Source organism: Portunus trituberculatus, chromosome 25 (genome assembly GCF_017591435.1).
Source record: "Portunus trituberculatus isolate SZX2019 chromosome 25, ASM1759143v1, whole genome shotgun sequence".
NCBI classification, from domain to species: domain Eukaryota; kingdom Metazoa; phylum Arthropoda; class Malacostraca; order Decapoda; family Portunidae; genus Portunus; species Portunus trituberculatus.
The window spans coordinates 4,327,501-4,350,000 of record NC_059279.1 but is presented as its reverse complement, the minus strand read 5'-3'; the positions used below and the strand labels follow the sequence as shown (position 1 = coordinate 4,350,000).

Here is a 22,500-nt window from a genome sequence, read left to right as displayed (position 1 = left end):
AGAAAAAAAAAAAAAGAGTAACTAACCAACTATCTCTAAATGAACTATTTTTAAAACCACTAGGGTAAAGAATGGATGATTACTAAAGGTACCTCTAAAAAAAGAAAAAAAGTGAAAAAAATGAAAATGGAGTAAAGTTATTCACGACCCCCCACAAAAAAAAAAAAAAAACTGAAAAAAAATCGTGGACCACAAAAAAAGGGAAGAAAAATGAACTTCCTACGAGGGATAATGGTTGTGGAATTTTTTCTAGTTCAAACTCGTTAAAGAAGCTCTTTATTCATCACCCTGAAGGAGGAGGAGGAGGAAGAGGAGGAGGAGGAGGAGGAGGAGGAGGAGGAGGAGGAGGAGGAGGAGGAGGAGGAGGAGGAGGAGGAGTAGAAATAGTAGGAGGAGGAGGAGGAGGAGGAGGAGGAGGAAGAAGAGAAGGAGGAGAAGGACGACGAAGAGGAGGAGGAGGAGGAGGAGGAGGAGGAGGAGGAGGAGGAGGAGGAGGAGGAGGAGGAGTAGGAGGAGGAGAAGGAGGAGGAACAAGAGAAGAAGAAGGAGGAATAGGAAGAGTAGAAGTTAGAGGAGGAGGAGGAAGAGAAGTATAGGAAGAAGAGAATGAGGCGGAGGCGGAAGAAGAGGAGGGAAAGGAGAAGAAGGAGGAAGATGAAGAGGAAGGGAAGAAGAGCAGGAAGAGAAGGAGAAGGAAGAAGAAGAAGATGGAGGAGGAAGTTGAGGAGGAGGAGGAGGAGGAGGAGGAAGAGGAGGAGGAGGCCCCGTGTCTGATCGTGGTCTGAGTGTGATAAATCGCCTCTGAAATTCACCTTAACAAGAGTAAAAGGTTTGGCGTTCAATCTTTTATAGCATCTGCAAGTCCCTTTTCTATTCCCACACTTATTGTCTTGATTTCAGGAGGCGCCTTGTGTCACTCTATGAGGCTTGGAAATACATCTTTTTATTTCACCGTAGTTCAAATTACAAAGTTTCCATTTTTTTCTTCTTGTTGACTCGTGGATAATTGAGTGTGGAATGTCACTTGTGGAGATCTTTAGAAATCTCCGTATTCTTTTTTATTTCAATGTTTGTGTCATAAGAATTAAACATTTTCTGTGCATCTCTTTCCTAGTGCCTGGATTAGTAGGTTAGAGAATGTACGCTGATAACGTTAGGTGACTTGTGGAGCTGTACATTCAAGTTATCTTTAGAAATCTCCCCAATTTTTAAGTATTTTAGCGTTTCTATCATAAGAATTTAAACACTTCCCATGCATCTCTTTCCTCATTCCTGGGTTAGTGAGTCAATGAGCATGTCCTGATTACGTTTGAGAGTCACTTGTGGAGCTGTACTTCTTAAACCTCTAATTTTTTCATATATGAATATTTTTTATCTTACTTTATCAGCAGTAGCACCACTAAACATTTCTCGTCTTTTTCCTCGTTAGTGATTAGTGAATGAATAAGTATGTGCTGATTACGTTAGAGTCATTTCTGGAGCTGTACTGTTGAAACCCCTTCATTTTCTCATATATGAATGTTTCTATCTTACTTTACCTTCAGTAGCACCATTACGCATTTCTCGTCACTTTCCTCGTTCGTGAATTAGTGATTAGTGAGTCAATAAGTATGTGCTGATTAAGTTAGAGTCTTAAACCTCTTCATTTTCTCATATATGAATGTTCTTATCTTATCATCAGCATTAATAAAATTCTCGTCTATCTTCAGTGATTCTGTTTTGATCATGAGAGTGTATGAGGAGCTGTATACCGTATATCAACACGAAGAAGACAATGTGAAGAGAGGGAATAGTTTCATTAATTCTCTAATTTATATGAATGTTCTAATCTTATCTTATCATCAGTAGCAGCATTAAAGATTTCTTGTCTATCTCCTTTCTTTTCATGAATTAATCAGTGAGTCTGTTTTGATTATGAGAGCTTGTCTTTTTTTTTTCTATGTTATGGCCTATAGCGCCTGTAGGTTCACTTGAAGAGTATAGGGAGTGCTTGTTCAGTTTCAACCCATTAGCAGCGAAGGCAATTTTATTTATAGTGGTACCCATATTAGGTCTCACATCACCTACCCAATTGCATCTTTGGTATAAGGCAACTACACCTCAACCTACAAACTGGGTATTATGGTAACATGTAGGTAACTTTAAACCACTGGCCCTGTATACAGTATATCAACAAGAGGAAGATAATATGAGGAGGGGGAACAGTAACTTAAATGCCCCAATCTTAACCCACGAGTCCCTTCATAATACAAGCCCACAAGAGACCCTATAAAAGGCCATCAGTCGATTACAAGTGGCAGATCCTGTACAAAACACACTCCTTTTTAACAACTGCGGTTTCCATATCTACCGACATCACTGATACTAAACGCTTTTCAGTTAACTCATTGTGCATTCATGAATAACTGAATGAGTGCGTGAATAGCTGGTTCACAGTTCTATTTTGTCCATTTCAACGAGTGTAAAACGTGCTATTTTTATATTTATTGATGATAGATTGAAAGGTAGATAGATAGATAGAAGGACAGAGAGAGAGAGAGAGAGAGAGAGAGAGAGAGAGAGAGAGAGAGAGAGAGAGAGAGAGAGAGAGAGAGAGAGAGAGAGAGAGAGAGAGAGAGAGAGAGAGAGAGAGAGAGAGAGAGCAAATTAGCGTTGTAGTTATACATAATTCATCTGACTGACTGATTTGAGTGCAGATTTTAAGATTAAAGATGAGTGAAGTATATAAGCAGAAGAAATGAAAGTGTGATTGTGTTATGTGTGGCCTTGCACATATCATTCATCTGACACATGTACGGTTAGAAAAAAATAAAAAGAGAGAGAGAGAAAAAAATGAACAAGGAAAACCATCACACTGAAATTGAGGCTTGCTAGGCGCTGTGTCACGGAGAAATGAAAAGACCCGAAGTGAAAAGCGTCATGGTAAACTATTCTTCTCTATTGTATGCTCTTTATTTTCCTACAACGATGCTTTCAGTTCATAATTTAGCAATCGGTCAGGAAAACGGTAGCAGAAATGTTTTGATGTTGCCTAGTACCGTGTGTGTGTGTGTGTGTGTGTGTGTGTGTTGTTAGCCCTTCATTACTGGAACGCATTTCTACCATGAGTTTTGGGTGTAATTAGACGATTTTATTTACACTAGCAAGGTTCTATGGACGTCAGATGGTTAATGGTCTTGAATCTTCACTATTTTAATCCCCACATGAGATTCCAAAGCTGTAGAAAATCGCCGAATAATAACTGAATATAATTGAAGATATGACATAGTACTGAAGGGGTTAATTGTCAGAAAAGCTGTTAGGTGGTTAGTCTAGTGATTGAGCAAGTGAGTGTTTGAGTGAGTGAGTGAGTGAGTTCGTCAGTCAGGCAAGGAGAGGGTTAGATAGAAAGAGGGGACAGATATTGATTGACTGACAGCGAGTTTTTTTCCTCTTCTTTTTTTTATTGCACTTGTCCACAGCCAATGTTTTATAAAAATTGCCGGTTAAATCCTCAGTCTGTCACTCACTCAGTCGGCCACTCAGGTAGTCAGTTACTTATGGTCAGTCAGTCAGTCAGTCAAGCATTTAGTCATTCAGTTAGTCAATTTATAAGTCATTTAGCTGGTTTGTCAATTGTCAGTTAATCCGTCACGTAGGAAATCAGTCAATCAGTTAAGTAGACAGTCAGTTAGTCAGTCAGCTAGTCACTCAATCAGCCAGTCAGTCAATCAGTCGACCCACACAACCAAACAACTAAACCCTCCTTTCGCTTGAGTCCAACACTGGCCCACGCTGCCTCAACCATTAATTCCATTGAGGTGAGAAATGAAAGTCGTGTTTGGGTCACTTCCATCATCCTCTCGTCACTCGTTCTATCAGGCATCCCTCGAGGCGACCACTCCCCTGCAACTTGTCTGAAGGTGACGTGTCTCGCGAGGGTGACAGGAAACTTTGAAAAAACTCAGTTAGGGAGAGTAAAGGCGTGGGAAGGAGAAGGAAGAGGCTGCAAGGGGAGAAGGAACATAAACAAAGAAGAAAGGAGATGAAGAGATGGAGAAGAGACAGAGAAGGAGAGAAATAGGAGAGAGGAATATAGATATCGTGTAAAAAGGAGGATAGGGGAGATAAAGAGAGCGCATGGAGAGGGAGAAAGAAACAAAGAAAGATTGTAAAATGCAGGAGAAGAAGAAGGGGAGAGAAAGATACAGAAAAATAATTGATGAAGTAGAATAGAAGAAAAGAAAGAGTCGAAGAAAGAAAACCAAAGAGAGAGAGAGAGAGAGAGAGAGAGAGAGAGAGAGAGAGAGAGAGAGAGAGAGAGAGAGAGAGAGATAATAAGTTTGAAAGAAAGGAGCGAAAGCGGGGAAGGGAACACCAAACAATGCGTATTTCTGAGCCTTCTTTCATTAAACATGTACTCAATCAGGTGGACAAAATTCCCTTCTCTCTCTCTCTCTCTCTCTCTCTCTCTCTCTCTCCGGTAAGATACGCTGCCGTTAAGAGCATTACATTCTACAACTACAGCGTGCGAAACTAAGTCTCAGTAAAGCTGCACTAATTGGGTCGAGATACAACGCACAGGTGGTGAAAGAGTCAGGCAGCCTCGGAGAAACATGGACGCTACCAATGTAACACTCCAGGTCTTCTATTCACGCATGTTAAGACCAAGTGAAGCAAGTGAGGCAAGTGAGGCAAGTGAAGCAAGTTAAGCTGCCGCAGCCCTGGAGAAACACAGTGACCTCGGTTCAACACTGCAGATACAACGAGGCAATATTTGTTAACACTTTACCATTACCATTTCTCTCCTGTTTTATTCTATTTTTCTACTCTATTTTATATGCTAGAGGGAAAACCAGCTAAGGGCAACAAAAGATTAAAAAAAAAAAAAACCCACTTGAAATACCAGTTCCCTTAAAAAAATTATGAAGTAGCCAAAAGTCAGAGACAAATATCTTGAAACCTACCTCTTAAAAAATTCAAGTCGTAGGAAGATGGAAACACAGAAGCAGGCAGGGAGCTCCAGAGTTTACCAGAAAAAGGTATGAATAAATAATTTTTACCTTGAGATCTGTGTACGATTAGACCATTTTATTGACATTAGGAAGGGTCTATTGGAATCAGAAGATTAATGGCCACAGTCTTCACTATTTTAACCGTCCACATAAGTTTCTGAAGCTGTATAAAACCACCAATTAGTAAGTGGAATAAATATAGAAACGCGTCATGGTACTGAAGAGGTTAATATTTATGAATATGTAACACTACCACCACTACCACTACTATCACCAACACTGCAGGTATTTTGGGCGCCTCGTACCCGTTGCCTCTTCGTTAATTGAGAAGAAAAACACGTCTGCTACTGTTGTTGATTTAATTTACTTTTTTAGCATGGGCTGGACTGGGATTTAATTACCGTTCAGACAAAGTAGCGCGAGTCACGTGGTGGAAAAGTAGGGGCAAGTTTGAACTTTTTATTACGGTTTTCTAAGTGAGATGGACAGCCTTTCATGAAGGTTTTCAGTGAGATTAATGTTATTTTTCCTGAGAAGAGCGAAGGTACAATTTGATTATCTGTTTTATGATTATTATTAATGGTTCTTGCGATGTAAAATCAGGTACGGATTATATATCATGGATTTTTAACCCTTTTAGTACTGTGATGAATTATTACCATGAGTTTTGGGTATGATTTGACGATTATATTTACATTAGGAAGGCTCCATGTAGTTCTAATTCCCTACATAAGTTTCTGATGCCGTATAAAATCACCAAATAGTAAATAGAACGAATATGGAAACGTGTCCTGGTTCTGAAGTGGTTAAAATGGAGTGAACAATATTGCAAGAGGTTTTTGTGTGAGATTCATGCTTTTAGAGAGAATAAAACAAGACGTGTGTTTGAATTATATTGCTGTAAATATTGTGTTTTATAAATTGCTATTAATTATGAAGGGAGTGAGAGTGTGAACAAAATCATTATACCTTTTCATTAATTATCTACTCTAAAAAAATATTAATTGAGGAAAAAAGTAAGAAATAAAAAGGGGCTAATGTTTAAATCACATCCCTGCGTTATTAAGAATAGTGTTAGTTATACAGAAAGTGTGGGTGGGTGGGATCAAAACCCATTCACATTTTTCACTAATTAAATACTGTCCAAAAAATAAAACCAGTAAAAATATGATGTGTTTCTAAATTATATTCCATTAATTATCGTCTTTACGGTTATTAGAATCATTATTAACCCCTTCAGGACCATGACGCGATTCCACATTCATTCTACTTACTATTTGGTGATTTTATACAGCTTCAGAATAAGATTAAGATAGTGAAAAGGATTATGGACCTTAACTCCTTCAGTACCATGACGCGTTTCCATATTCATTCTGCTTACTATTCCAGAAACTTACGTGGATATCAAAATAGTGAAGACTCTGACCATTAATCATTTCATAGACCTTCCTAATGTCAGTTATATGGTCTAATACACAAATTCCAAGGTAAAAATGTATCCTAGTACTGAAGGGGTTAATCATTTGACCTCCATAGACTCTTCTTAATGTCAATAAAATCTCAAGGTAAAAATGTGTCTTAGTACTGAAGGGGTTAATCTTCTGATCTCCATGGACTCGACATTAGGGTCTAATCGTACACAAATCTCAAGGTAAAAATGTCTCAGTACTGAAGGAGATAACTCTGCAGTGTGGATGGGTGTAATTCAAACCAGTGTACTCTGCAATTCATTACCTACTGTATCACAAACTGCATACCGTATATAAAAAGGAAGACGTGTGTTTAAATCATATTTCCGTAATTATCGCTCACTGCCAAAACAATTTTTTTTTTTTTTTACGAGGAGACCAATTATATTTTAGTTAGTGCCCAAAATCACGTGATGCACAGCCCACGTTTTCTTTTATAATAGCGAAAAAGCGCCGGGGAGGCAATTAATATTATTTTGCCCCATAAACAAAATAACCATTCGATGAACTAATAAGCCTTTCCAGTGAACGAGAGGAAAATTAAAACATTAACAAGAATTTAGAGTAGAAATTCTTAGAGAGGAATAAAACAAGAAATAACAGTGAGGCTGGCGTCAGAGAGAGAGAGAGAGAGAGAGAGAGAGAGAGAGAGAGAGAGAGAGAGAGAGAGAGAGAGAGAGAGAGAGAGAGAGAGAGAGAGATACACATATAATCATAGAAATGATCATATTTTTAACCTCTTTCAGCAAAGGGATAAAAAACACGACTTTGAACTTTACTATCAGAGAGAGAGAGAGAGAGAGAGAGAGAGAGAGAGAGAGCACACCCTGTCAAAGCACATTATCCCTATAGCCATTCCCTCGAGAGTCTTCCTAGTATTCCTGCCACCTTCCTTTTTGCTTCTCTCTCCTCTTTACTTTGCCACTCTCTCTTCGTGTCTCCCTCTGTTCCCCGCAGCCTGTCGTGGCAGTCAAGCCTTATTACTGGTTACTTTTATCTCGGATTTTTCAGTCCCTTATCTCTCTCTCTCTCTCTCTCTCTCTCTCTCTCTCTCTCTTTCATATTTTTGCCTCGTTTTCACTGATATGTTTAAATTCTACAGGTTGGACTTTTATATTTTAGTTTTTTTTTTTTTTTTCGCTTATTTTTGTCGATTTCTTTCTATGCAATTGTGGGTTTTTATTTGTTGAATGTAAAATGTGCCCAGTGTGTTTAGGATTGGATGTTTTTTTGTTCATGGTGTGTTTCATGCGTTTTTTTTTTTTTTTTGTTTCATTTTGCAGTATTCATAACACACACACACACACACACACACACACACACACCGCGTAGTGTAGTGGTTAGCACGCTCGACTCACTATCGAAGAAGGCCGGGTTCGAATCCCTGAAAGCGGCGAGGCAAATGGGCAAGCTTCTTAATGTGTGGCCCCTGTTCACCTAGCAGTAAATAGGTACGGGATGTAACTCGAGGGCTTGTGGCCTCGCTTTCCGGGTGTGGAGTGTGTTATGTGGTCTCAGTCCTACCCGAAGATCGGTCTATGAGCTCTGAGCTCGCTCCGTAATGGGGAAGACTGGCTGGGCGACCAGCAGACGAACGAGGTGAATCACACACACACACACACACACACACACTCTCTCTCTCTCTCTCTCTCTCTCTCTCCATCCTCACCTGCTCAAGCGCCACTTACACTAATGGCTCCCTACATGACCAATATATGCAGTACTTTTGCTTTCCGTGACGCCCTCCAAGCTCCGTGAAAGCTCCTCTCTCTCACGCGTTCATTGGAGCAAAACATTTCCCTCAGCGCCGTTTACCTCCCATGGCCTTCTACCAACGCCCTTTTCTTCCTCTCTGATTACTTGCTACGTGAGTGGTTGGGTTCTGGATTCTTGTTTACCCGCGCTGCCCTGGCTCTGGTTGGGGTCTACCTGGCTTGGTTTTTATGCTTATTTGACGTGCTTTAGTTGCTTTTGCCTTGCCTTGCCTTGCCTTGCCTTGTTTCGTTCGCCTCGCTTCGTTACTTGCCTAGCTTCGCCTCGGTTGTCTGTCTGTCTAACTGCATAACTAGTTAACTGCCTGTTTCCTGTTCCTGTTTTCCTGCTTCTAGTCTTCAGTGTCTTTTGTGGTTTGTCTGGTCTCTTCTATGTCTTGTTTGTCTGCGTGTCTGTATGTTTAATTGTTTATCTGTCTGTTTATCTGTGTGTTTGTTTATTAATATGTCTATTTGTGTGTTTATGTATCTGTTCGTTATTCAAATATTTTATATATGTTTAAATGAATATCTATCTACTCCACTCTCTCTCTCTCTCTCTCTCTCTCTCTCTCTCTCTCTCTCTCTCTCTCTCTCACACACACACACACACACACACACACACACACACACACACACACCAGCGGATCTTGTTTGTTATTCACCCAGCTGCATTTTGACCTTCAGGAATGAAAGGCCCAAAGTTTGCAGCTGACTGAAGACCGAAGCCGAGTCTCTTTTATCTTTCTACGCTCTCTTGAAAATCCACTCGTGTTCTCGTGTTTTGTTTTGTCGACATAGTGCATATATTTTCTTACTAACACACGCATACACACAAACTCTCTCTCTCTCTCTCTCTCTCTCTCCTTCCTGACAGCAATGAATAGTCAAGTTTTCAATAGTGTATCCCCTCTTAATAAGGAAGAAGCCCTGTTTTTCTTTCACTAAAACCATAAGGTAAAAATCTAGTTATTCTCTTACTAAATGAATAATAAGGTAGAAATAAGGTAGAAATAAGGTAGAAATTTTGTTATTCACTCACTAGATGAATAATAAGCTAAAAATGAGATAGCAATAAGGTAAAAATCTTGTTATTCTCTCACTAAATTAATAATAAGGTAAAAATAAATAATAAGGTAGATATAAGGTAGAAATAAGGTAGGAATCTTCTTATTCTCTCACTAAATAAATAATAAGGCAGCAATAAGGTAGAAATCTCATTATTCTTTCACTAAAACCATAAAAGAGCGCTCATAAAAAACAGTAAGCCTTCACTACGACTGTCTTCAAGGACCACAAATACGATGAGGCAGAATTTGAAGTGTTTCTCCAGTAAAAAAAAACACATGAAAACCTTGTTAACCTGTAATTAAAACCACAAAAAAGCACTCTAAAATACCAGTGTACCTTCAACTACGCAGGGTTTTTGGGGATCAGGAGAGGGAGAGAACTAAAATGATACAAAATCCGTGTACCGCGTGATGGAGGTTGAGGCTGTGATGAAAATGCTCACCTTTACGGGATTCGAGAATTTAACAGCAGCTCTTTACACTATGTCTGTCTGTATGGACGTATATCTTTGTTGAATTAAATGTGTGTGTGTGTGTGTGTGTGTGTTATAGTGAAAGAGGGACGGAGAAATAAGACCAGAGAGAGAGAGAGAATAGAGGATGGCCGTGAGGGGGAGGGAGGACACAAGGACACGCACAAAGACATGAAGGACAAGAACAAGGAGGAGCAGGAGGAGAAGGAGGAGGAAGAGGAGGAGGAGGAAGAGGAGGAGGAGGAGGAGATGGAGGAGGGGGAAAATTGGGTTATCCACAAAGGAGGATAAGCGAATAGAGAAGAGAAGATGAAGGATAAGGAAAAAGAGAAGGAAAATAGAACAGAAAAAAGAGGAGGAGGAGGAGGAGGAGGAGGAGGAGGAGGAGGAGGAGGGAGGAGGAGGAGGAAGAGGAAGAAGAAGAGGAAGAGGATGTACTATAAGAGCGTGGGTAGTGAGGTGGGCGTCACAGGATGGAACTAAATGAATTAATCTGTTAGAACACAAATACAAAAAATGATTATTATATTAAATGTGAAAGAAGCACAAGAGAACACAAAGAAAGAGAGAGAGAGAGAGAGAGAGAGAGAGAGAGAGAGAGAGAGAGAGAGAGAGAGAGAGAGAGAGAGAGAGAGAGATGTATAGAGATGGACTAGGCGATTTAAAGAAAGAGGGAGGAGAGGAGAGAGAGGAGAGAGAGAGAGAGAGAGAGAGAGAGAGAGAGAGAGAGAGAGAGAGAGAGAGAGAGAGAGAGAGAGAGAGAGAGAGAGAGAGGAGACTAAAGAGAACAACCAAAAGAAGTGAAAGCGAAGAGGGAAGAGAGAGGAAAGAGAGAGAGAAGGAAGGTGAATTGGATGAAAGGAGAGAGAGAGAGAGAGAGAGAGAGAGAGAGAGAGAGAGAGAGAGAGAGAGAGAGAGAGAGAGAGAGAGAGAGTTTCCCAGCCTTGCTCACTCGACTGTTAACTAATCTAGCTTATACAACTTAGCCCTCCTTCTCCTTCTCCTCCTCCTCCTCTTTCTCCCTGTTCTCTTCTTCTCTTCCTTCTCCCTTCCTACTACTTCTCTTCCTCCTTCTCCTCCTACGCTTGCTTATTACCTTCTTCTCTTCCTTTTATTCTCTTCTCACTTTTTTTCCTCTCCTTTCCATTTTCTTATTGTTCTTATCCGTCTTGCTTCCTTTCTTTCCCTTTCTACTTTGCTTTTTCTCTTCCTTCTTCCTCCTTTTCATCGTCTTAGTGTTCTCTTTGTTATTTTTTCAAGTTTCCTCCTCTCTCTCTTTCTTTTCCTCTCCTTCTCCTTTTTTTTCACCAAATCTCAGTGATATCACGTTTCCAAATTTGCTAAACATCATGAAGAGAAATTAATTAAAACATTTCTCTGTCCGTCTGTCTGTCTGTCTCTCTGTCTATCTGTAATAATAATAATAATAATAATAATAATAATAATAATAATAATAATAATAAACGGTTTATTAATTTGGCAGTGCAACAAAAAATTTATACTGAAAATGTACAGGAGGGAGGGGGGGCATTAAAACAATGAAATGCTTAACCTAACTATGGATCTAACTTAGCCAAGAATTTACTTATTTATATATTTATTTATGGCTCGCACCATAAGGCGCTAAGGTGGAACCGGTCAGTACGCGGTGCTCTTAAGGGCGCCACGCGATCTGGTGTCGGGTGGCGCGGGCAGGGGGTAGCAGGTGGCGGAGACGTAGATGATGCAGCAGCTTCTGTCTGTCTGTGTGTCTGACTTTCTATCTGTGTCTGTCTGTCTGTCTGTCTGTCTGCCTGTCTGTCTGTCTCCCTGCCTTCCTTCCTGTCTTTCTGTCTGTTTGTCTGTCTGTCTGTCTATCTGTCTGTTTGTCTGTCTGTCTGCCAATCTGTCTGTCTTTCTGTCTGTCTGTCTGTCTGTCTGTCTGTCTGTCTATTTGTCTATCTGCCTGCCTGTCTGCCTATCTGTCTCTTTGTCTATCTGTCTATCTGTCTGTCTGCCTGCCTACTTGTCTGTCTATTTCTCTCTCTCTCTCTCTCTCTCTCTCTCTCTCTCTCTCTCTCTCTCTCTCTCTCTCTCTCTCTCTCTCTCTCTCTCTCTCTCTCTCTCTCCGTTGATGCATTAGGAGGTGCCGGCGATTGATGACTGTTTGTTCTCCCTCTTGTCCTGATTCACGTCCCTTCGTGTTCCGGGAGGTGAGTTACAGGAGGCAGGAATATCGCTTCTCAGACTGCCAGTGTTGGGTGAAGGACTGAAGGGAAGTAATGTGGGAGTGATCGGTTATTATTCTTGGTGCCTTTTGTTGCCATGGTTGGAGTGTTCTGGGGGTTAGTAGAGGTATTGGGTAGTGTGTTGTTGTTGTGGTTTTTGTTGTCGTTTTTCTGTTTTGGTTCTTCTCGTTCTTGTTCTTTTGTCTGGTTGTTTTATTTCCTGTTCTCCGTCTTGTTTCTGTTATTTATTCTTGTTGTTATGGTTATTGTTATTGTTATTATCATTGATGTTCTTATTGTTCTTTTCTTCCTTTCTTCCATTCTTCTTTGTTTTCTTCTTCTTCTTCTTCTTCTTCTTCTTCTTCTTCTTCTTCTTCTTCTTCTTCTTCGTTAGTGATTAATTGTGTAAGACGAACAGACCGGGATGGGCAAGCAGTCACTCAGCTATGTACACACACACACACACACACACACACACACACACACACACACACACACACACACACACACACACACACACACACACACACACACACACACACACACACACACAATTAGTTAGTTTATAGACGAACAAAAGTGAATTACAGAACGATAACAAAACTATGAAGTACAAAAAAAGGATACACAATATGAATTTACAGACACAGTCAACGCATACCTATTGATTTGTCCAAACACGACCAAATCAACTTATTCATACACACACACACACACACACACACACACACACACACACACACACACACACACACACACACACACACAATGATAGATAGATGTTCTCCTGCTGAACACCAGATGACTCTACGCCAATGTTAAAAAGATGCAATACCCGTTGTGGTCCATAATTTAGGCCCGTATTCTGAAACGCTCTGCTCTCTCACCACCACTGCTTCCCAAATTTCTCCCGTTGAAGTTACTCGCGCTTTTTAATAGAATTTTCTTTATGGTTCTGGTGACAGATTGACAAGATTTCCAGTATATTAACCTCTACAGTACCATGACACGTTTCCATATTCATTCTGCTTACTATTTGCTGAATTTATACAGGTTCAGAAAGTCATGTGGGTAATAAAATAGCGAAGACTGGTTATTAATCTTCTGATCTCAGTAAACCCTTCCTGATGTCAATAAATTCGTCTAATCTTGCCCAAAACTTGTACTAGAAATGTTTCCAAGTACTGAAGAAGTTAAAATGAGAAAATGTTTTGAAAATTCGGCTAGTTGTTTCTGTGGCCTTGGAAAATTGTAGTAGTGAGAGAGAAACGCGATTCCAAATATGGGCGATAGTCATACCAGTCACAAAGAATCCACCAAGCATTACGATTTCCCAGAATAAGATGATAACCAAATTAATACCCAAAAATAAGTAATACGTACATAAGACAACTCAATCCTGTCTTTAACTTAAGCTATTTCAAAACGAAAGTTACAAGAAAATTCAAAAATTTGGCTAACCCTTAAAATCCTTTCAATACTAAGACACATTTTTACAATGTTTTTTTTTAGTATGATTAGCCAATTTCATTTGCTTTAAGAAGGGCATATGGAGGAAAAAATATCAATGATCAGAGTCCTTACTATCTTAATCCCCACATAAGTTCCTCAGACTGTACAAAATCGCTAAATAGTAACAAAAATGAACATGAAAATACGGCATGGTACTGCAGGGGTTAACTACAATGGTTAGGGACTGGCAGCTTCAGTGGGCCTTTTTATATAGTCTTTTTTTAATGACATAGCATCGAGTTTCCCCATTACGTAAAAAGAAACAGATACACGGACGATATCACGGATTGAATATCGACATTACCTAACTTGCCTCTCATTACCTTTACGAGTGTCATTAGAAGGGTCGTAAGCAGTATCGTAACCCACTGGGACACTTCGGCAGGAGTTGAACCAGCGAGGATCTTACCTAACCCACTTGCCTTAACTTTTACCGATCTTAATCTAACCCACCTATTACTCTGGTAAACTGTGGAACTCTCTGCCTGATTCTGTATTTCCATCTTACTACGATTTGACTTCTTTTCAGAGGGAGGTTTTAAGACATTTGTCCCTCAATTCTGGATAACTCAACATATCCAATGGACTTTTTTTTTTTTGTTGCCCTTGGCCAGTTTCCTCAATTGAATAAAATCAAAAGTTCTTAATCCAACTATTTCAGTGATGCAGGACGTTACCCATCCACCCACTTACACTCCAATCTATCACTAACATTCTTGATTCACTCACTGCACACCTAGATAACTTATACCCATCCTAACCTAATCCACCTACGGTAAACCTGTATTGATCTAACCGTTTCAGTGATGCAGAACGTTACCCACCCACCCACTTACACTCCAATCCTCCACTAACATTCCTAATCCACCCACTACACACCTAGACAACTTATACCCATCTTAACCTAACCTAACTACTGCAAACCTGTCTTAATCTAACCATCTGAATGATGCAGGACGTTACCCATACACTCACTTACACTCCAATCTCCCACTAACCTTCCTAATCCACCCATTATTCACCTAGACAACTACCCACGTATCTATCCATCTACCTTTCCATCCACCTATCCACTAACCAACCAATCTACCAAGCTATCAACCCACGCATACACTCAAGCACTTGCCCACCTACCTACCAATACTTCCCCCTGCTGAGATCATCTGCTCGCTTCGTTCCCTCACCTGGACCAGTTCTCACATTACGGCGCCCTTGAAGTTATGGCACGTGTGTATTTCCCGTCGAGTTTTGCAGTCAATATTTACCGCTGGAACTGAGGCCCAAACTGCCTGAGTGTCGAACCCAATGATGCCGGCGCTGGAAAGGGTTCAGGAAGGGAGGAACTACTGGAGGAAGGTGATTCTGGAAAAAGAGTAGCTTCCAGGACGGGTATTCCAGAAAGGTGTGAATCTTTTGTCTGGGGGAAAGTTTCAGAAGGAGGGTTTTAAGTATGGGTAGAATTCTTAAGTGATTCCAGAAGTGTGATTCCAGAACGGGTAATTCCAGGGAGGGAGATTCTGGTATAGGAGTTCTAGAAGGGAAAAGATAAAATGGAAAGAAAGTAAAATAGTTGCTGGAAAGAAGATTAGAATATGCAATGAGGGAAGGCAGTATGAAAGAAAAAAACTTGGAAAATAAACTGGAAGATTAACAAATGCAATGAGAATATGAAAGGCAAGAGGGAAGAAAACACGAAAAAAAGAAAGATCAGAAGGAAAACGGAGAGAGGGAGAGAGAGAAAGAGAGGAAAAGCAGTTACCGGAAGGAAGATTAACAAATTTAAGCAGGTGAAAGTGGAAAAGGAGAGAAGGAAAGAGCCGGAAATTAAGAAATATGAGGCCGCGGGAAAAGAGGTGAGGAAGATTAAGAACAAACTAATCCAGAAATATTGCCGGAAAACGTACAACACTTGAGGAAACCAAGAGGGCAGACTGAAGTAACTCAATAATTCATTCCCCAGAAAACTTACGAGAGAGAGAGAGAGAGAGAGAGAGAGAGAGAGAGAGAGAGAGAGAGAGATTACGTGTTGCTTATCCACACTCCAAGCTCATCTAGGCGAAACAAATTGATAGAATGCAGTAAAGTGAGTGACGAAGCGCGATAAAGTGTAGAAATGGATGAAAAATGCAGGAAAAAAATAAAGAATCGCTAAAAATTATATAACAATAGTAATAGGAATAGTAATAGTAGCAGCACGATTCAAATACAATGCTACCACTTTGATGTAGAGAGGAGGACTGGCCAAGGGAAACAAGAATATAGAGGAAAAAGACCACTCATTTGCTAGTCTCCTTATAGAGCCGATGGAATTAGCCAAAGCATAGGGACAAAGGATAGGATTACTACTTTTACTACTACTACTACTACTACTACTACTAGGACGAAGAAGTGACCTGAAGTGAAGGGATATGTGAACGGGAAGGAATTGTGACCTCTGAATGGGTGACCTGTGGAAATTAAATGACTTGTGTTGCTATTACATGAAAAGCATAACAGTGTAGAGACTTTTAGTTACGTGCAGCTTAGAGGTCACCTAGGAAATTGTGACCTTTGAATGGGTGACTACTATTATTACTATTTACACCACTAAAAACAAGCCCTATAACACTGTATTATGAGGCAACTTAATATGAAACACTCCTACTACAAATTACGCTGCAAACTTGCCATTATTTCCTTCTCTTTCTCTCTTTCTCTATTTTGCCCGCCCTCACCTCTCCCTCCTCCTCTCCCTCTCTCTCACAACAAGATCATCTCTGTCTTCATCACGCGGCAGCTTCCTCACCAAAACAACACCAGCGGGAGGTAAGAAAAACAAAAGCGACTGATGGATACATTTTTACCGTCTCCTCCTGCCCTCCTCGTCTTTCCTCCTTCCCGGTGTAACGAAGTGATCTACATTACGTCCTATATTTTTTTCCCCTCGTGGCGTTCGACTTTCCGCATACGTATGGATGATAATGTAATAGTGCATCTCTCTTCTCCTTCTCTCTCTCTATCTCTCCTCCCTCTTTCTCTTCCTCCTTTTTTCCTTACTCGAGTTTAGTATTTTCTTTCGCTGAAGAAGAGGAAGGGAAGGGAATCTCACATTATCCCGATTCCGCAGCGTCGTTCTCGTATGAGTTAGAAAAAATAGAAGCCAAAAAAGAGTAGAGGGACGAAAGCGGCGCCCACTCAGGTACGTAAAATGAATCTGCTTTGACGCAAATTAAACTGCGGAGAAGGTTATCCACTTAGAGTTATGAGCGGTGGAGACTACGCGGTCCCAGTTTATGGAGACTTAAGTGGAGGGAGGGAAAGTGGAGGTGGTGGGTGAGTAGTTAGGTGAGGAGGAGAGGAGGAAAGACAGTGGGGGGTGGAGGGAAGATTGGAGGTGTGTGTGAGGGGGAAGGAATGGAGGAAGGAAGAAGGATGGGAGGGAGGATTGAAAGGAGTGTGTGAGACAAGAAAAAAGTAAAAGAGGGAAGAGAGAAAGTGGAAGCTAAGGAAGAAAAAGATAAGAAGGACAGAAGGGAAATTTGAAGAGAGGTGTGAGAAGGAAGGGAAGAAAAGAGAAGGTATTAATGAAAGAAGGCTAAAAAAAAAGAAGGAAAATATGTAGGTAGGAAAGTAAGAAAAGAAGTGAGGAAGGGGAGAAGAATGTGAAAAAGAAAAGATATGAATGAAAGAAGGATGAAAAGAGAAGGAAAATATGTAGGAAGGAAAGTAAGAAAAGAAGAGAGGAAGGGAAAGAGAATGTGAAAAAGACAAGATATGAATGAATCCGAAGGAAAATATGAATGAGCACAAAAGAGATGAAAGAGGAGAGGAAGAGGAAGAGGAAGATGAAGAGGTGGAAGAAATTACACTTTTTTTCCTCCCCAGTTCTCATTCTCTCCTACTTTTCTCTCCCACTTCTCTTTCTCATTTGCAAACTCTTTCCTCTGATGTCTATGTTTGTCATCATTAATATTCTCAAAATTACGTAACTTTTTCTCTCTCCCCCTCTTCCTTCTCCTTCTTCTCCTTCTTCTCTCCATCCTCACAGTCGTTCTTCATTTTCTTCCCTTTCTTTCTTACTCTCTCACCACGATTATTTTCCAAGACCACAGAGATAACGAGCCGGATTCTCAAGAACGCATTCCCTGTTAGTAACGAAGAAATCACGTTAATCTGCCCGTAGAACCACAAAAAACCACCACTGATAACTTGTGTAGCCTCAAATAAGTAGATCCTTCGGAAATCACGTTAATTTACTCGTAGAACCATAGAAAAATACCATTGATAACTCGTGTAGCTTCAAATCACGTTAATCTGTCCGTAAAACCATAAAAAAAGCACCATTGATAATTTGTGCAGCCTCAAATACGTATAGATCCTTTGGAAATCACGTTAATCTGTCCGTAGAACCACAAAAAAGCATCACTGATAACTCGTGTAGCTTCAAATGCGCCAATGCTTGGGAAACAAACGAAGGCGCGACGCAGAAGTGCTACAAAATACAGTTCTAACAAATTGGAGAGAGTACCGATGTATACAAGAGCCGAGCCGCCAAGTTTCCGCTCTCTCGTGTCAGTTTGCCGGCCAAACTTGGGAAGGGGACTTTGAAACACAGCCAATTACTGTTGACAAACGCACGCAGCCTTTCCCAAGCCTTTTCCCGGCCAGATATGACCACTGGGAGGGAGTAGGATGAAGGGAAGGGAAGGAGCAGGGAACAGAGTTAAAGAGGAATGAAGGAAGAGAGGTCAGTAAGGAAAGTGGGTAAAAGAGGGCCGTTTGGAAAGGAATGGGAGGAGAAAAGAAAGGAGAAAGGGAGAAAGGGAAAGAATGGAGGAAGGAAATGGGAGGAAAGAAAGAACCGTTTGGAAAGGAAAGGGAAAAGGAAAAAAAGGAGAAAGGGAGAAAAGGAAAGGATGGAGGAAGGGAATGGGAGGAAAGTAGGGAATGCATAGAAAGTAGTTTAGCAAGGGAAGGAAGGCGAAGAGAAGTATAAGAGGAGAAAATAAAAGGATAGTGGTAATAGAGCTATAGAGAAATAAAAATGAAAGAAGAAAGAGAAAAAAAATGAAAGAAGAAAGAGAGAAGAAAAAACATCATAAAAAGCTACACAATAAAAAGCAGAAATCAAAATAACAAAAAAAAAAAAAAACAGAAAAAAAGAAGTAAAACAAAATCAAAACACACTTACAAAAAAATAATAAAATGAAAAACAACAAAACTAAACAACACACCGAAAAAAATATCCTAAATAAGAGAAAAGGAAAAGAACAAGATGAATACGAGGAAACACAAACACCAATCACAGAAATCCTAGGAAGATGAGACTTGGGGGACAAAAAAAAAAAAAAAGGTAAAAAAATCAATAAACAAAACACCTGGATAATTAATGAAGGTCTCAGGTGATGAAAGGTGACTAGAGGGTAGGAGGAGGGAAGGAGAGCGAAACAAGTATATACACGTGAACAGAGAAGGCACAGAGAAGCCAGCTGGCGGGGGCGGCGGTGGCGGTGGCGGTGGCGGTGGCGTTGGAAGGCGGGGCAAAGAAACAGCACCTTCACAATTTTCTTTACAGCCCCGAGGGAAAAACAGGACGCCTTTGTCTCTGGAGAGAGAGAGAGAGAGAGAGAGAGAGAGAGAGAGAGAGAGAGAGAGAGAGAGAGAGAGAGAGAGAGAGAGAGAGAGAGAGAGAGAGAGAGAGAGAGAGAGAGAGAGAGAGAGAGAGAGAGACATAGATGATTGAGGTAGCAAAGTGAAAGAAAAGAATAAAGGAGAAAAACGAAAAAAAAAGAAGTAAACAAGATGTAAACGAGTGAGGACGAGATAAGGGAAGAAAAATGAGAGGGAGAGACACGCAAATGTTGATGAAAAAGGAAAAAGAAAGTGAAAGAAAGTTTGAAAAGGAGATGAGACAAGATGAGAACGAGGAGATGAAAGATAAAAAAAGAGAGGGAAAAGATGAAGGAAGCTAATGTGGAAAGGAGTAAAAGACAAGAGAGAGAGAGAGAGAGAGAAGAGAGAGAGAGAGAGAGAGAGAGAGAGAGAGAGAGAGAGAGAGAGAGAGAGAGAGAGAGAGAGAGAGAGAGAGAGAGAGAGAGAGAGAGAGAGAGAGAGAGAGAGAGAGAGAGAGAGATAAATAAATATACGTAAGGATGAAGTTTACACACACACACACACACACACACACACACACACACACACACACACACACACACACACAGACGACAAATATTGAGAGGAAGAGAAGAAGAGGCACATAAATATATAAGACAAGGAGGGGAAGGGAAAAAGAGGGAGAGCAGAAAGGGAGAGAGCAAAAAAAAAATAAAAACGCCAGAGAGAGAGAGAGAGAGAGAGAGAGAGAGAGAGAGAGAGAGAGAGAGAGAATAAGGAGTAGAATAGCTGTTGTTTAGTGGTAAGGAGGCGCTAGAGAAGAGAAGATAGCGTGTGTGTGTCACGTTGGGTTCGCTATTTATTATGATTATTACGTCAACCTGCCACTACCACCACCACCACCACCACTAACACCACCACCCCCCACCACCACCACCACCACCACCACCACCACCATTGCTATGAAAAAAGAATCTTGTGTCTTTTCATTAACTTTTTTTTCCTTCTTTTCTTAGTATCAGTGTTTTTTTTGTGGTTATTTATTTTTATTAGTTCATTCTCACGCCTCGCTTTGTCTGTGTAAGTCTTTCTCTGGTAAAGTGTCTGTCTCGCTGTCTATTCTTAAGTGGTTCGATTGTAACTAATGGTTATTTATTTATTTTTTTTTATGCAGGAAGGGCATCTGGCCAAGGGCAACAAAAATGGAAAAAAAAAGGTCCACAGGGTTGGCAGTTCCCTTAAAGGTCACAAGGGTTATCAAAATTCAGGGACAAATGTTGGTGGCAGAATTAGCAGTCTGTATCACTTAAAACTCGTAATTAGGATGTAACTCAAATTTCAGTCCCCCCTTCTCTCTCTCTCTCTCTCTCTCTCTCTCTCTCTCTCTCTCTCTCTCTCTCTCTCTCTCTCTCTCTCTCTCTCTCTCTCTCTCTCTCTCTCTCTCTCTCTCTCTCTCTCTCTCTCTCTCTCTCTCTCTCTCTCTCTCTCTCTCTCTCTCTCTCTCTCTTTCTTCACCTCTTTTAATTTGGAACAAAAGGAAACAAGAGGAGCTGCAAGAAGCCATCACACACACACACACACACACACACACACACACACACACACCATCTCTCGCTCACACCTCGTCGTCTCCTTCTACAGGAAAGCCTAAGAAGGAACCATTGAAGTTGTGGACGCCACCAGAGTTTGACGAGAGTATTCCCCGCATCCTCACCGTGATGGAGGGCGAGCCAGCCACCCTGCAGTGCGTCGTCACCAAGCTAAGAGGCAGATCCGTAAGTCTTTTTGTCTGTCCAGATCTGTAAATCTCTTTGTCCGTCCAACTCCCTAATGCAAGAGTTAACTGGTATTCTCAATCATTCAGCCCTACTCTGTCCAGCTCTTTAATACAAGAGTTAACCGATATTCTCAATCATTCACCACTACTCTGTCCAGTTCCTTAATGCAAGAGTTAACCAATACTTTCAATCATTCACCACTTCTCTGTTCAACTCCCTAATACAAGAATTAAGCAGTACTTTCAATCAGGGAGGCGGTGGCGTAGTGGATAAGGTGGTGAGCGTGGGATCAGGCAGACGTCCACGCGTCGTACAGCCTTAAAACACTTTGCCATTTGTCGATTGGTTTAAAGTTACCTACATGTCACCGTGATACCCAGGTTCTAGGTGGTTACACCCGAGATGAGCTTGGGTAGTGATATGGGCCCTAATATGGGTACCACTATAAATAAAATTGCCTGCGCCACTAATGGGCGGAAGCTGAACAGCGCTTCCCATACACTCTTCAAGTGTGCCTACAGGCGCTATAGGCCTTACCGTTAAAAAAAAAAAAAAAAAAATCAATTCTCTGTCCAACTCCTTAATGAAAGAGCTAATCAGTCCTCTTAATCATTCATCATTACCCTGTCCAGCTCTCTAATGCAAAAACTAACCAGTACTTTCAATCATTCACCTCTACTTTTTCCAACTTCATAATGCAAGAGCTAACCAGTACTTTCAATCATTCACCACTACTCTGTCCAGCTCTCTAATGCAAGAGCTAACCAGTACTTTCAATCTTTCAATCATTCATTACTACTCTGTCCAACTCCTTCATGCAAGAGCTAACCAATACTTTCAATCATTCACCTCGAGTCTGTCCAGCTCCCTAATGCAAGTGTTAACCAGTACCCTCAATCATTCATACCTTGTCTGGTAAACTCTGGAACTCCCTGCCTGCTTCTGTATTTCTACCTTCCTATGACTTGACTTCTTTTAAGAGAAAGGTTTCAAGACATTTATCTCTTTTGGTTAACTCTTTCAAATCTTCGAGGGGACAGGCAACTATGTGGACCTTTTTTTTCTATTATTTTGTGTTGCCCTTGGTCAGCTTTTCCCTCATACATAAAAAAGAAAGTCTGCCTTCCCTCCATTCCTACTTTTTCTTTCCCTCTCAGTTCTAAATCTCTCAGCCTGTTCCAAAAGAAGATAAATAAAGGTCTGTCTATACGTTAAGCTCCTACTGTTTCTCTTGTCTGTAGAATATATTTGACCTCCTCCTCCGATGATTTAACGCGAAGCAAAAGGTACTGAAACAGCTTGGGTGAGGTACGAGTATAATAACTTTGCCTACGACTATAAAACACGTGAAAATTCTCATATGTTAGCAGTTTACTCTCCTTCCCGATACCTTAACGCGAAGAAAACGTGCACTGTATGTTCAGGAACTTGAGTACTTTTGAGCAGAAGTTGTATATCTAAACAAATGTGTAGAGTGTGGTAGGGAAATACAATAGATTCCTCTGCATCAACTTGTGTTCCCCTACCACCCACTCTACACAGGTGAAGTTAGTTTGGCTATAAAGCACGGGAAGATTCTTCTACATTAGTACTTTCCCTATTCCTGCCTCGATAACTTCAGAAGAGCGCTGAGTTTAGGAATTTTGGTATTTTT

At 40.7% G+C, this 22,500-nt stretch overlaps 1 protein-coding gene across 2 annotated transcripts in view; it reads left to right on the top strand.

The window, feature by feature from the left end:
- LOC123508969 (protein turtle homolog A-like) overlaps window positions 1-22,500 on the top strand; it is a 72,737-nt gene that overhangs the window by 26,740 nt on the left and 23,497 nt on the right. For both annotated transcript variants that reach the window (XM_045263053.1, XM_045263051.1), the window contains exon 3: window positions 20,710-20,843. In XM_045263053.1, the coding sequence (XP_045118988.1) occupies window positions 20,710-20,843 (134 nt within the window). The remainder of the gene's footprint in view (window positions 1-20,709; window positions 20,844-22,500) is intronic.